Below are 13,894 nucleotides of genomic sequence, written 5' to 3' on the forward strand. Positions count from 1 at the left end.
GAATTCCCAGAAATTCCCATCCTCATCCAGCAATTCCCTTCATTCCCAATCCCTTCCAGGACCTCCCAACATTCCCATTCCCAGGATATTCCATCATTCCAGGATCCTGGAGATTCCCAGATTTTCTCAGGCCCAGAATTCCCAGCAATTCCCATCCTCATCCAGCAATTCCCTTCATTCCCAATCCCTTCCAGGACCTCCCAACATTCCCATTCCCAGGATTTTCCATCATTCCAGGATCCTGGTGATTCCCAGATTCTCTCAGGCCCAGAATTCCTGCAATTCCAGCCTCTCCCACCCTCATCCAGCAATTCCCTTCATTCCCATGATTCCCACATTTCCAGCTCTGCCTTTTCCTTCCAGGACCTTCCACCACCGACATTCCCAGGAATCTCCATCATTCCAGGATCCTGGAGATTCCAGACAGGATTTTCCCTCGGGATCACTCCAAGAGCTCTCTCCATGCAGAATTCTCAGCAATTCCCAACCTCATCCAGCAATTCCCTTCATTCCCAGTCCATCTCCCAATCCCTTCCAGGACCTTCCAACTCCAACATTCCCATTCCCAGGAATCTCCATCATTCCAGGATCCTGGAGATTCTGGAAAGGATTTTCCCTCTGGATCACTCCCAGATTCTCTCAGGCCCAGAATTCCCAGCAATTCCCAACCTCATCCAGCAATTCCCTTCATTCCCAATCCCTTCCAGGACCTTCCAACTCCAACATTCCCATTCCCAGGAATTTCCACCATTCCAGGATCCTGGAGATTCCCAGATTCTCTCAGGCCCAGAATTCCCTGCAATTCCAGCCTCTCCCACCATCCCCGGGATTTTCCCTCGCTCCAGCCGGGAATTCCGGCTGGAATGATCCCTTTCCCAGCTTCCCGAGGAATCCATGGAACATGACAAAGCAGCGGCGGCTCGGCTCATCCCGGTGCTCCAGCCCAGCCGGGAGCTGCCAAGATTCCCAAAAAAACCATTAATCAGCTCCTCCTGGAGAGATTCCATGAGGGAACGGATTCGCTTTTAACTCCTTCATCCCGCCCAATATTCCCGCCGGGAAGCAATTCCCATTCCCAGGGATCATTCCACATCCTCCTCCTCCTCCTCTTCCCACAAGTTGTTTTTTCCCGGGAGATCACATGCCGGGAATTTGGGATGAATAAGTGAAATCCCAAGGATTGTGTGGCGGGGAAAAAAAACGGGAAAACACCGGGAAAAGCATCCCGGATCCCAGGAAATCCTTCCCGGATCTTGGAATCCCACCGCCGCGCATCCCAGCAATGCCAAACCCATCCCAAAATCCACCCCCCTCCCGCCGGATTCCCAAAATCCTCACCGCAGGCCTTTCTCCCGCTGCTCTCCGGAGGGAAAACAATTCCATGGGAACGGCGGCGGGAATGCCGGGGGGGAAGCGCCGGAGCATCCCGGAGCGGCAATTCCAGCCGCGGAACATTCCCGGTTTGCCTCTCCCGGCATTCCAGCCCGGAATCCGCCAAAAAACCGCCGAGGAGGAGGAGGAGGAGATCCCGAAACTTTCCGGGGGAAAACTATGGAATTTTGTCGCCGGCAGGGATGATTTTTTCCCTCCGCCTGGGAGGAGGTGGAATTCGGAGCTTCCATGAGAATTCCCTGCCTGTGATCCATGGGAAGCTCGAGCTGCGGCTCGGGAAGAGCTGGGAATGATCGCGCAGGGAGAGGGGCTGGAAATGGGGAATTCAGTCGGGAATTTGGGAGGGAAGGAGGGGACAGCGGGATGGGCGCGGGAGGGACAGGATGAGGGGCTGGGAGGGATGGGGAGGAATTGCCGGGAGTGGGGATGGAGACCCCAAAAAAGGGGGTGGAGACCCCAAAGCCGGGGGTGGAAATCCCAAAGCTCTGCGGCCCCAAAACCGGGATGGGGAGCCCAGAAAAGGGGTGGAAACCCTAAAGCTTTGCAGCCCCAAAACCGGGATGGAAACCCCCGAAAAGGGGTGGAAACCCCAAAGCTTTGCAGCCCCACAGCCAGGATGGAAACCCTAAAGCTCTGCAGCCCCAAAACCGGGATGGAGACCCTAAAGCTCTGCAGCCCCACAAGCCAGGCTGGGGACCCCAAAACCCTGCAGCCCCACAGGTGAGTTGGAGACCCCACAGGTAGGCTGGGGACCCCAAAACCCTGCAGCCCCACAGCTAGAGATGGGGACCCCACAGAGCTGCAGCCCCAAAAACCGGGATGGGGATCCCAAAAAAGGGCTGGGGACCCCAAAGCCCCACAGCCAGGCTGGGGACCCCAAAGCCCCACAGTCCCACAGGTGGGCTGGGGAACCCACAGAGCTGCAGCCCCACAGAGCAGGATGCAGACCCCACAGAGCTGCAGCCCCAAAACCGGGATGGGGAACCCCACAATCAGGCTGGGGAGCCCAAAGCTCTGCAGCCCCAAAACCAACCTGGAGATCCCAAAACCCTGCAGCCCCACAGGTGGTCTGGGGAACCCACAAAGCTGCAGTCCCCCAAAAGAGCTGGGGACCCCACAAGCAGGATGGAGAACCCACAAAGCTGCAGCCCCAAAACCAACCAGGGGACCCCACAGCCCTGCAGCCCCACAGCCCTGCAGCCCCACAGCCAGGCTGGAAACACCACAGATGTTCACCCCACAGATGGATTGGGGATCCCAAGGCACTGCAGCCCCACAGCCAGGCTGGGGACCCCAAAGGGCTGCAGCCCCACAGGTGGAACTGGAAACCCCACAGGTGGACTGAGGAACCCCATGGTGCTTCAACCCCACAGCTGAGCTGGACAGCCCAAGGTGCTGCAGCCCCACAGGCAGGCTGGAGACCCCAAAAAGCTGCAGCCCCACAGGTGGGCTGGAAACCCCATAACCAAACCTGACAGCCTAAAGCACTGCAGTCCCACAGCCAGGCTGGAAACCCCACAGGTAGGCTGGACACCCCATTGCTCTGCAGCCCCACAGGCAGGCTGGAAATCCCATAACCAAACCTGACACCCCAAAGCACTGCAGCCCCACAGGCAGGCTGGAGACCCCACAGGTGGGCTGGAAACCCCAAAAAGCTGCAGCCTCACAGGCAGGCTGAAAACCCAATAACCAAACCCAACACCCCAAAGCACTGCAGCCCCACAGCCAGGCTGGAAACCCCAAGAAGCTGCAGCCCCACAGGTGGGCTGGAGACCCCAAAAAGCTGCAGCCTCACAGGCAGGCTGGAAATCCCACAACCAAACCCGACACCCTAAAGCACCGCAGCCCCACAGCCGGGCTGAAAACCCCATAACCAAACCTGACACCCCAAAGCACTGCAGCCCCACAGGCGGGCTGGAAACCCCACAAAGCCACAGCCCCACAGGTGGGCCGGAGACTCCAAGGTGCTGCAGCCCTACAACCGGGCTGAAAACCCCATAACCAAACCTGACACCCTAAAGCACTGCAGCCCCACAGCCAGGCTGGAAACCCCAAAAGGCTGCAGCCCCACAAGCGGGCTGAAAACCCCACAACCAAACCAGAACCTCCACGCTGCCGCAGCCCCACAGGTGGGCTGGCGACCCCACACCCTTCACCCCACAGCCATCCTCCTCCTGCTCGCCATCCCGCCCGCCGCTCCGCCAATGCCGCATCCAGCGGGGCAGCAGCGGCTCCGCTCCCGCCCTCCCGGCCGCTCCCTCCCCGCTCCCCGCATCCTCCATCCCCGCAGCCCGCCGGCCCCGCAGCCCTCCCGGTGTCCCGCAGCCCCGCCGCCGTCCCGCTCACCCTTGACGGCCTCGCCGCGGTTGAGCTGGATCTCGCCGTCGCCCTGCGGCGCGTAGCTCTTCACCACGATGAACTTGCGGCCGGGCACGGCGCTGTAAAGCTTCCGCTTGGGCCCGCGCAGCGGGGCGGGCGCGGCGTGGGGGGGCGCGGGCTCGGCGCCGGGACCGGCGGGGGGACCGGCGGGGCCGCCGGGGCTGTAAACGAACACGTAGGTTACGGTGCTGATGCCCGGCAGCTCGCGGCTCGCCCCGCCGCGCCCCGCGGGCTGCGCCATGGCCGGGGCTGGGGGGCACCGCGGGGCTCAGCGCGGCCCCGGCGGAGCCGCCCGGGCGCGGGCAGCGGCGGAGGCCGGAGCGGCACCGGCTGAGGGGCGGCCGCCGCCCGCCGCTCCCGGCTCCATGGCGCCTCGGCGCCGCCCGCCCCGCGCTCCGCTCCGCTCCCTCCGGCGCACCATGGCCCGGGGCAGGTGGGGCCGGAGCCCGCGGCTCCTCCCCCGGCGGGCGGGGACGGCGCCGGACCGGCCGCCCCCGCTGTCGCCTCCGCCGCCGCCGCCTCCGCCCCCGCGGCCGCCGCCGCCCCGACCTGCCGGTGCTACCGGTGCTGCCGGTGCCGCTCCGGGATGCGCTGGGGCGAGAGCAGCACCCCCTGGCGGCCGAGAGAGGAGCTGCCCCGGAGCGGGAGCGGAGAGGGAGAGGGAGAGGGAGAGGGAGAGGGAGAGGGAGAGGGAGAGGGATGGGGAGAGGGAGAGGGAGAGGGAGAGGGAGAGGGAGAGGGAGCGGGACTCGGTGTGGGAGTGAGATCGGGATCGGGACCGGGAGAGAGTGTGGGATGGGGAAAAGGTGTGGGAGCTGGTGTGGGATAGGGAGCGGGAGAGGGAGCGGGAACAGGATCGAGAGAGGGTGTGGGATGGGGAAAGGGTGTGGGATCGGGTGTGGGATCCGGTGTGGGATCGGGTGTGGGATGAGGTGTGGGATGGAGCGTGGCGGCGGGAGCGGGACTCGGTGTGGGAGCGGGACCGGGATCGGGAGAGGTTGTGGGATCAGGATCGGGACCGGGAACGGGTGTGGGATGGAGTGCGGGAGCGGGAGGGGAACTCGGTGTGGGATCGGGAATGGGATCGGGACTCGGTGCGGAAATGGGATCGGGACTCGGTGCGGGACCAGGGGCAGCGCAGGGAGAGGGAGCGGAGCAGGGAGGACACGGGGAGGGAGGAGAAGGGATGAGGATAGGATGGGGGAACAGGATGGAGGGAAGGATGGAGGAGTAGGATAGAGGAGTAGGATGGAGGGAAAGGATGGGAACAGGATCGGGAAGGATGGAGGGAAGGATGGAGGGAAGGATGCAGGACAGAAACCCCAGTTCCAAATTCCCTGCCCCAAATTCCATATTTACCTCCCCAATTCCATATTTCCCCCCCATTCCGTATTTCCCCCCAATCCCATATTTTCCCCCCTCAATTCCATTTTCCCCCCTCAATTCCACATTTACCTCCCCAATTCTGTATTTCCCCCTCCAATCCCATATTTTCCTCCCCAATTCCATATTTTCCCCCACAATTCCATATTTTTCCCCCTCCCACGGGGAAGGACTCCTGGAAAGGGCTGGAATTCCTGGGGCTGGAATTCCTCGGGATGGAATTCCTGGGGCTGGAATTCCTCGGGATGGAATTCCTGGGGCTGGAATTCCCCGGGATGTGACCGTTGGATCTTCCAGCGCATCCCAGCACATGGAAAACGGCGGGAAAACCGGGAATGGTGACCCAAAAATGCCACCCAGGCGACACGAATTTCCCACCCCAAAGCCTTTCCCGAAATTCCAATCCTCAGGATTTTCCCCGTGGGTTTTCCAGGGAAAACCAATCGGTTGGGAATAAACTGCTCCAGGTGGGTTCCAAGGCCACCAAATGTCCCCTGGAGGGTTTGGGGACATCCAGACCCCAAAGGGACCTCGGGGGTTTGGGGACAGAAAGAGTGGAGCTCCAGGGATTGCAGGAATTTGGGAATTATTGAGGGAATTATGGCAGGAATTGTCACCTCTGTGCCACCTGTGCCACTGTCACCTGTGCCACCTCTGTGCCACCTGTGCCACCTGTGCCACCTGTGCCACTGTCACCTGTGCCACCTGTGCCAACCTATGCCATCCCATGCCACTTTTGTGCCAACCTTTGCCACTGTGACCTGTGCCATCTGTGCCACCTGTACCATACTGTGCCACCTGTGTCACTGTCACCTGTGCCACTTGTGCCACCTCTACCACCTGTGACATCTATGCCACTGTCACCTGTGTCACCTGTGCCACCTGTGCTACCTGTGCTACCTGTGCTACCTGTGCCATTGTCATCTGTGCCACCTGTGTCAGTTACCTGCGCCACCTCTTTGCCACCTGCACCACCTGTGTCACTGTCACCTGTGCCAACCAGTGCCACCTATGCCGCCTGTGCCACCTGTACCACCTGTATCACCTTTGTCACCTGTGCCATTGTCACCTGTGTCACCAGTGCCACCTGTGCCACCTATGCCATCCTGTGCCACTTCTGTGCCAACCTTTGCCACTGTCACCTGTGCCACCTGTGCCAACCTGTGCCACCTGTGCCACCTGTGCCATCTATGCCATTTCTGTGCCACCTGTGTCACCTGTGCCTCCTGTGCCAAGCTGTGCCAACCTATGTCACTGTCACCTGTGCCACCTGTACTTGTGCCAACCTGTGCCACCTGTGCTACCTGTGCCATTGTCACCTGTGTCACCTGTGCCAACCTGTGCTATTGTCACCTGTGCCACCATTCCAACCTGTGCTACTTGTGCCACCTGTGCCGCCTGTGCTAACCTGTGCCACTGTCACCTGTGCCATTGTCACCTGTGTCACCTGTGCCACCTGTATCACCTGTGCCACCTGTGTCACCTGTGCCACCTGTGCATCCTGCATCATCTGTGTCACTGTCATCTGTGCCATCTGTGCCACCTGTGCATCCTGTGCCACCTGTGCTACTGTCACCTGTGCCAACCTGTGCCACCTATGTCACCTGTGCCACCTGCGCCATCCTGTGTCACCTGCGCCACTGTTACCTGTGTCACTTCTGTGCCACCTGTGCCACCTGTGCCACCCTGTGCCATTGTCACCTGTGCAGCCTGCGCCAACCTTTGCCACTGTCACCTCTGCCAGGGTCACCTGTGCCACCTGTGCCAACTGTGCCAACCTGTGCCACCTGTGCCACCTGTGCCTCCTCTGCCATACTTGGTCACTTGTGTCACCTGCCACCTGTGTCACCTCTGCACCACCTGTGCCAACCTGTGCCACCTGTGCCATTGTCACCAGTGCCACCTGTGCCATTGTCACCTCTGCCACCAGTGCCACCTGTGCCACCTGTGCCTCCTCTGCCATACTTTGTCACTTGTGTCACCAGTGCCACCTGTGCCACCTGTGCCACCTGTGCCTCCAAGGTCCCCAAGAATCCCCTAGCTGCAGGTGTGGAAGGATCTCAGCTCTCACCACAAATCCCAGAATCCCAGAGCTTTGGGAAAGAATTCCAAGCTGGGATCCCAAACCCTGAGCGGAATTCCAGGAATTCCTTGGACTCCTCCAGGGGTTGGAATTCCAAACCTCCCTGGGCAGCTGACCATCCTTTCCATGGGGAAAATTCCACGAGGAAAAAATTCCGTGAGGAAAAGAATTCCATGAGGATAAAAATTCCATGAGGAAAAAACTTCCGCGAAGAAAAATATTCCGCGAGGAAAAAAAATTCCGCGAAGAAAAAAACTTCCGTGAGCAAAACCTCCCGGCTCAGCTCGGATGTTTTCCAGAGGATTAAATTCCTTGGCGTTTCTCCAGCCGAGCTTTTCCTTCATCCCCTTTATCGCCCCAAAGCGGCATTCCGGCAATCCGGAGCTCATCCTCCTCGCAGCTTCCCGGAATTCCCGGCGGATCCGCGGTTTCCATCCCTTCGTCCTCCCGATTCCCGCGGCATTCCGGAGGGGAAGGGAACGCTGGGAAGGATTGGCAGAAATTCCTCCTTTTTCTCCTTTTCGCGGAATTTTTTTGGTCCTGGATTTCCTCCATCCCGTCGGATTGTTGGGATTCCGAAAATTCCGGGTTTTCCATGGAAACATCCAGCTGGATTTGATCTCCCATTCCATTGGGAATTGTCCAATCCATGGATGGAAGAGTTTTTTAGGAAAAAACTTGGGATAAATCCATCCACAACCCCCAGGAGCGGAGAATTCCCATTCCGGGGGGATGGACGGACAGCGATATTCCCAAAAACCGCTTCCGGCGCATCCAACAATCCCAAAAATCCGGGATGTTTTCATTTTGGTGGGATTTTATGGGAATGATGGGAAGTCGGGTGAATTCCAGTGGAGGATTCCAGGATTTGGTTTGATTCCCTCGGGAAAAGAGCCCAAATCCCGGGAAGGCTCATCCTGGAAAAAATGAGGATCAGGAGGGAATTTTTCCCTCTGGAATTCCATGACAGGAAGGGATTTGGGATCAACTTCCAGGAAAAAAACGGGAATAGCCTCGAGCTGGGCCAGAGGAATTTTAGGTTGGATATTGGGAAAATCCCTGAATTCCCACTCATGGTTAGGAAAAAATCCTGAATTCCCACACAGAATTTGGAGAATTTCCAGAATTCCCACACGGAATTAGGAAAAAAAATTCCTGAATTCCCACTCACAACTAGGAAAAATTCCTGATGGATTTGAATCTTCCCCATGGAATCTCCTTGGGAATGAACCCTCAGTGCTCATCCCAGAGGATTCCCGTCGAGCCAAACCATTCCCAGCTCCGATTCCTTTGGAATTCGGCTGAATCCCAAATTCCACTCCCTGGGATGTGTCAGGTGGACAATCAGGGGATCCTCCGCGTGGGAAGTGTCGCCGATTCCCGTTTATTCCGCGTCAGCATTCCCAAAAAAACCGCAGCGCATGGGAATCACGGGATGGAGCCACGGCGGGAACTCCTCCGGATCCGGACCCGGGACACCGCCGGTGGGGGATTGTTTTCCCAACATTCCCAGGATCATTTTCCCAACATTTCCAGGATTGTTCTCCCAGTGTTTCCAGGATTTTTTGCCCAACATTCCCAGGATCATTTTCCCAAAAATTCCAGGATTGTTTCCCCAGCATTTCCAGGATTGTTTCCTCAACATTTCCAGTATAATTTTCCCATTTCCAGGATCACTTCCCCAAAATTTCCAGGATTGTTCTCCCAATATTTCCAGGATTTTTTGCCCAACATTTCCAGTATAATTTTCCCAAAATTTCCAGGATTGTTTCCCCCAAATTCCCAGGATTTTTTGACCAGCATTTCCAGGATTTTGTCCCCAGCATTTCTGGGATTGTTCTCCCAACATTTCCGGGATTTTTCCCCCAACATTTCTGGGATTGTTTCCCCAACATTTCCAAGATTTTTGGCCCAAAGTTTCCAGGATTTTTTCCCCAGCATTTCCAGGATTTTTCTCCCAAAGTTCCCAGGATCACTACCCCAACATTTCCAGGAATTTTTCCCCAACATTCCCAGGATTGTTCTCCATTCCCAGGTTGCTCCAAACTCCATCCAACCTTGCCTTGAATATTTCCAGGGATTGGATTTGACTCCAAACACAAACAGAAAACTTGGAATTGTTCCTGGATGGATCCAAACATCTGAATCCCACTGGGAAAAGCCCCATGGAGAGAATTCCCATAATTCATTTCATTCCCTACATCCCAGGAATTTCTGGGAATTCTTGGTGACTGATGGTAGAGAAGGAAAACTTCCCTATGGATATGGAAATTCCAAGGTGCTGAAATTTGGGAAAAACAGGGATATTTCGGATAGGGAGGGAAAATCCCACCTGGAAAGCAGCAGCGGGAATTAATGAAGGATTTTGGGATGGAAACACCTGGAAAGGCTCAGGAGGGATTAAAGCATTCCAAGAATTATCTCGGCAGCTCCGGCTGTGCGTCCAGGGAGTGGAAAAAATGGGAAATTTTCCAAAAGCGGGAATGAGAAAAGCTGAAGGAATTAAAACACTGAATTCCTTGGGAAGGAAAAAACCCAAATCTGGAGTGAACACAACTCTGAAGGGAAGAGATTTTGGGATCAGAGGGATTTGTTATGGATTGGTGGGAAAAGGAGTTTTTCCCGGGAATCTCGGCTTTTCCTGGCATTCCTGCTGCTCCTGAATTTAAATCCGACATTCCCTGCTCCAGACTTTCCTTCCCAAAGTGGGAATATCTGGGATGCAGCAGGAGCTGAGTTTTTCCTTCAGGAAAACCGGGATGGATCCGAGATCCTTCCTCCAAAAACTGGGAATGGATATTGGGAAAAATCCCGGAATTCCCACAGAGAATCAGGGAAAACCCCTGAATTCCCACAGAGAATTAGGAGAATTTCCAGAATTCCCACACAGAATTAGGAAAAATTCCTGAATTCCCACAGAGAATCAGGGAAAACCCCTGAATTCCCACAGAGAATTAGGAGAGTTTCCAGAATTCCCAAACAGAATTAGGAAAAATTCCTGAATTCACACAGAGAATCAGGGAAAACCCCTGAATTCCCACACAGAAATCGGAGAGTTTCCAGAATTCCCAAACAGAATCATGAAAAATTCCTGAATTCCCACAGAGAATCAGTGAAAACCCCTGAATTCCCACAGAGAATTAGGAGAATTTCCAGAATTCCCATAGAGAATCAGGAAAAATTCCTGAATTCCCAGCCACAATTAGGAAAAATTCCTGCCCCCTCTTTCCCAGCATTCCTGACAGATCTGGACCTTCCCTATGGAATCTCCCTGGGAATAAACCCTCGGTGCTCATTCCAGTTTTTCCAAAAAAACCGGGAATGGGGCTGGGGATGAGCTGAAGGACTGAAATCCACAAAGGGATCATCCCGGCACGAGGGTTTGGATCGGGAAATTCGTGGGATTGGAGGAGGGAGCAGCGCGGAGGCTCCGGGGGCACGTGGGGAATGAGTCACTGTCACACCCGGAGGGGATGAGTTATCCAGGGAAAGCCTGGAAAACACATGGAAAAGTTCTGCTGTCCCAGCGCTGCTGCTCCTGGGTCCTCTGGGATGAGGGGTTCCCTGGAATGCTGGGAATTCCGGGAGAGCTGGGAAGGGGATGGAAAACTGCTGGGGGAAAGGGGAAAAGCTGGAAAACTCTGGAGGGAAATGGGAAAAGGCTGGGAAACTGCTGGGAGAAATAGGAAAAGCTGGAAAACTCTGGAGGGATCTGGGAAATGCTGGAAAACCCGTGGGGGAAATGGGAAAAGCTGGAAAACTCCTGGGAGAAATGGGAAAACCTGGAAAACTCCTGAGGGAAATGGGAAAAGCTGGAAAACTCCTGGGGGAAATGGGAAAAGGCTGGAAAACTCTGGAGGGAAATGGGAAAAGGCTGGAAAACTCCTGGAGGGAAATGGGAAATGCTGGAAAACTCTGGAGGGATCTGGGAAATGCTGGAAAACTCCTGAAGGGAAATGGGAAAGGGCTGGAAAACTCCTGGGGGAAATAGGAAAAGGCTGGAAAACTCCTGGGAGAAATGGGAATTTCTGGAAAACTCCTGAGGGAAATAGGAAAAGGCTGGAAAACTCTGGAGGGATCCAGGAAAGGCTCAGCCTGGAGCAAAGGAGGTTCCAGAGGCACTTTTGGGATGGGATGGAATTCCCAGAGAAGCTGTGGCTGCCCCTGGATCCCTGGAATGTCCACGGCCAGGCTGGAAATTCCTGGGATAAGTGGGATGTGTCACTGGATTTGGAATGTTCTGGGATTGGATCGGGTTTGAATCCTTTCCACCCAAACCATTCCAGGATCCCAGAATTCCAACAGAACCCTCCAAAAGGAAATCCTGGCTCTGTGATCTCCAAAGGGATTCCCACAACCCCCCCGGGAAAGGGAAAAAAAACCCCAGGAATTGCTGGGAATTCCTGGTGCTCCTTTGGCTGACAGTAGAGAAGGAAAAGTTCCCTATGGATATGAAACTCCGAGGTGCTGGAACACCTGGACATGGGAGTGACCACTTTGTCACCAGGACTGCGACCATTCCCAGCTCCCAGCCAAACCGGCATTCCCACTAGATACATCCCAATCCCAATCCCAATCCCAATCCCAATCCCAATCCCACCAGATGCACATGGACACGTCCTGACTGTGATGGCACAGGGGTGGCTGTCACTGTCCCTAGGCGAGGAATCCACCATGGAGGGACAACCGTGACCATGATATCCATGAATTCCATGAATTCCATTAATTCCATTAATTCCATGATACCCACAATATCCACGACATCCATGATATCTACGATATCCATGATATCCACAATACCAATCCATGGAATTGTAGCTCCATCCACCAACCCATGGATTCCCATCTCCCAGCTCCAGCCACAAATCCATGGGATTGGACCACATTGGACCACTGGTCCAATCCAGAATGGAGTTTCATTCTCCTCTCCTTGGCCGTTCCCACCTTCCCAACTGGAAGGACCAGAATCCCATCTCCTGATCCACAAAATCCCATCTCCAAATCCATAGGATCCCATCTCCCAGTCCAAGGGATCTCATCTCCCAATCCATGGGATCCCATTTCCTGAGCCATGCAATCCTATCTCCTGATCCATGGGATCCCATCTCCCAGCTCCATCCACCAATCCATGGAATTGGACTACACCCCACCAATCCATGGAATTTCATCTCCCAGTCCACGAGATCCCATCTCCCAATCCACGAAATCCCATCTCCCAACCCACCCAATCCCATCTCCCAACCCACTCAATCCCACCTCCACCCCATCCCCACCTGGCTTTCCCGCGGCTGCTCCGCCGCAGCGACGGCACCTCGGCCTCCCTCTCCTCCTGCACGCGCTGCAGCGACGGCGAGCGGCTGTGGGCGCTCTGGGCGCTGCTGGACCTCACCAAACTCCCTTCTCCCGACACGATTCCGGCCGCCGCTTCCTGCATCTGCACCAGGAGCTGCGGCGGGAGGCTCCGGAGCGACGGCACCGGCGAGTAGGAAGCGCGGCTCTCGGCCTTCAGGTTGTTGTCACTGGCCGAGCGCTGCAGGACCCGCGGGGACGCCAGGCCGCCCGAGCCCAGCAGCCGGCGGCGCTTGGTGTAGCTGGGAGTTTCTCGGAAAGGCACTGGGAAAAGAATGGGAGAGAGGGATTAGGTGCTGGAAGAGCGGCCGTGTTAAAGGTGGGAGATGGGGGAGGAGAAGGAGGGTTGGGGATGGGCGTGGAGTTGGGTAGGGAAGATGGGAATGGTCAAGGAGAGGAGGATTCCACAGTGGTAAGATGGTGGAGGAGAATGTTGGGAATGTGGATGGAGTTGGGAAGATGGGAATGGTCAAGGAGAGGAGGATTCCACACTGGGAAGATGGTGCAGAAGAAGGTTGGGAATTTGTGTGGAGTTGGGTTGGGAAGATAGGAATGGTCATGGCTGCAGCTCCATCTGCTTGGTGGGAAGAGGGTGGAGGAGAAGGAGTGTTGGAAATGTGGGTGGAGTTGGGAACATGGGAATGGCCAAGGAGAGGAGGATTCTACACTGGATAGATGTTGGAGGAGAAGGTTGGGAATGTGGGTGGAGTTGGGAAGAAGGGAATGGTCAAGGAGAGGAGGATTCCACAGTGGGAAGATGGTGGTGGAGAAGGTTGGGAATGTGGATGGAGTTGGGAAGAAGGAAATTATCAGGAACATGTGGATTCAACTCCATCTGCTCCCAGCTCCTCTCCCAGCACTGGGAATTCATCCCGGGACAGGAGATCCAAGCGTGGATCACCAGAGGGATCCCAGGAAGCTCGGATGACCCAAACCAGGAGCAGCAGAATTCCCAAATCCACGTCCAGCTGCCCCTGGATCGGAGCTGGTGGCACCCACGGGACATTCCCACAAATCCCAGCTGCTCCTCTGTTTCCAAGTCCCCATTCCAGAGCTCTGGGAACGAGCCAGGAGAAAAGATGGGAAAATCCAACACGTGGAATAAATCACCAACAGCTCCCTGCCCTGACTTCCCTCCCAATCCTTGGGAAAGCTGGAAAAAAAAGCTGGAAAAAGAAAGGAAATTCCCTTCCCAAATCCTGAATCCACCTGGAGATGCAAACTCCAGCTCTGCAGAGGGAGTGGGAATGGAATTCCCATCCTGGAGGGATTTAAAGCCCCGTGGATGTGGAATTTGGGGACTTGGAT

At 55.9% G+C, this 13,894-nt stretch overlaps 1 protein-coding gene and 1 long non-coding RNA gene across 8 annotated transcripts in view; both read right to left on the bottom strand.

The window, feature by feature from the left end:
• Nucleotides 1-13,894, bottom strand: part of SHANK3 (SH3 and multiple ankyrin repeat domains 3) — a 138,864-nt gene that overhangs the window by 88,035 nt on the left and 36,935 nt on the right. For all 7 annotated transcript variants that reach the window (XR_014856288.1, XR_014856286.1, XM_085081180.1 and 4 more), the window contains 2 exons: nucleotides 12,511-12,850; nucleotides 3,739-3,932 (listed from right to left, as the gene is read on the bottom strand). Coding sequence is in view for 5 of the 7 variants with exons in the window: in XM_085081180.1 (XP_084937306.1) it covers nucleotides 3,739-3,932; nucleotides 12,511-12,850 (534 nt within the window). In the remaining 2 variants the exon portion in view is untranslated. The remainder of the gene's footprint in view (nucleotides 1-3,738; nucleotides 3,933-12,510; nucleotides 12,851-13,894) is intronic.
• Nucleotides 5,944-6,547, bottom strand: LOC146443010 (uncharacterized). Its single transcript, XR_014856301.1, has 3 exons — nucleotides 6,493-6,547; nucleotides 6,209-6,250; nucleotides 5,944-5,985 (listed from the first exon to the last, which is right to left on the bottom strand). It is a non-coding gene; the product is annotated as an uncharacterized LOC146443010 (long non-coding RNA).

Source organism: Lichenostomus cassidix, chromosome 1Aa (genome assembly GCF_008360975.1).
Source record: "Lichenostomus cassidix isolate B80296 chromosome 1Aa, HeHo_3.0, whole genome shotgun sequence".
Lineage (NCBI taxonomy): Eukaryota > Metazoa > Chordata > Aves > Passeriformes > Meliphagidae > Lichenostomus > Lichenostomus cassidix.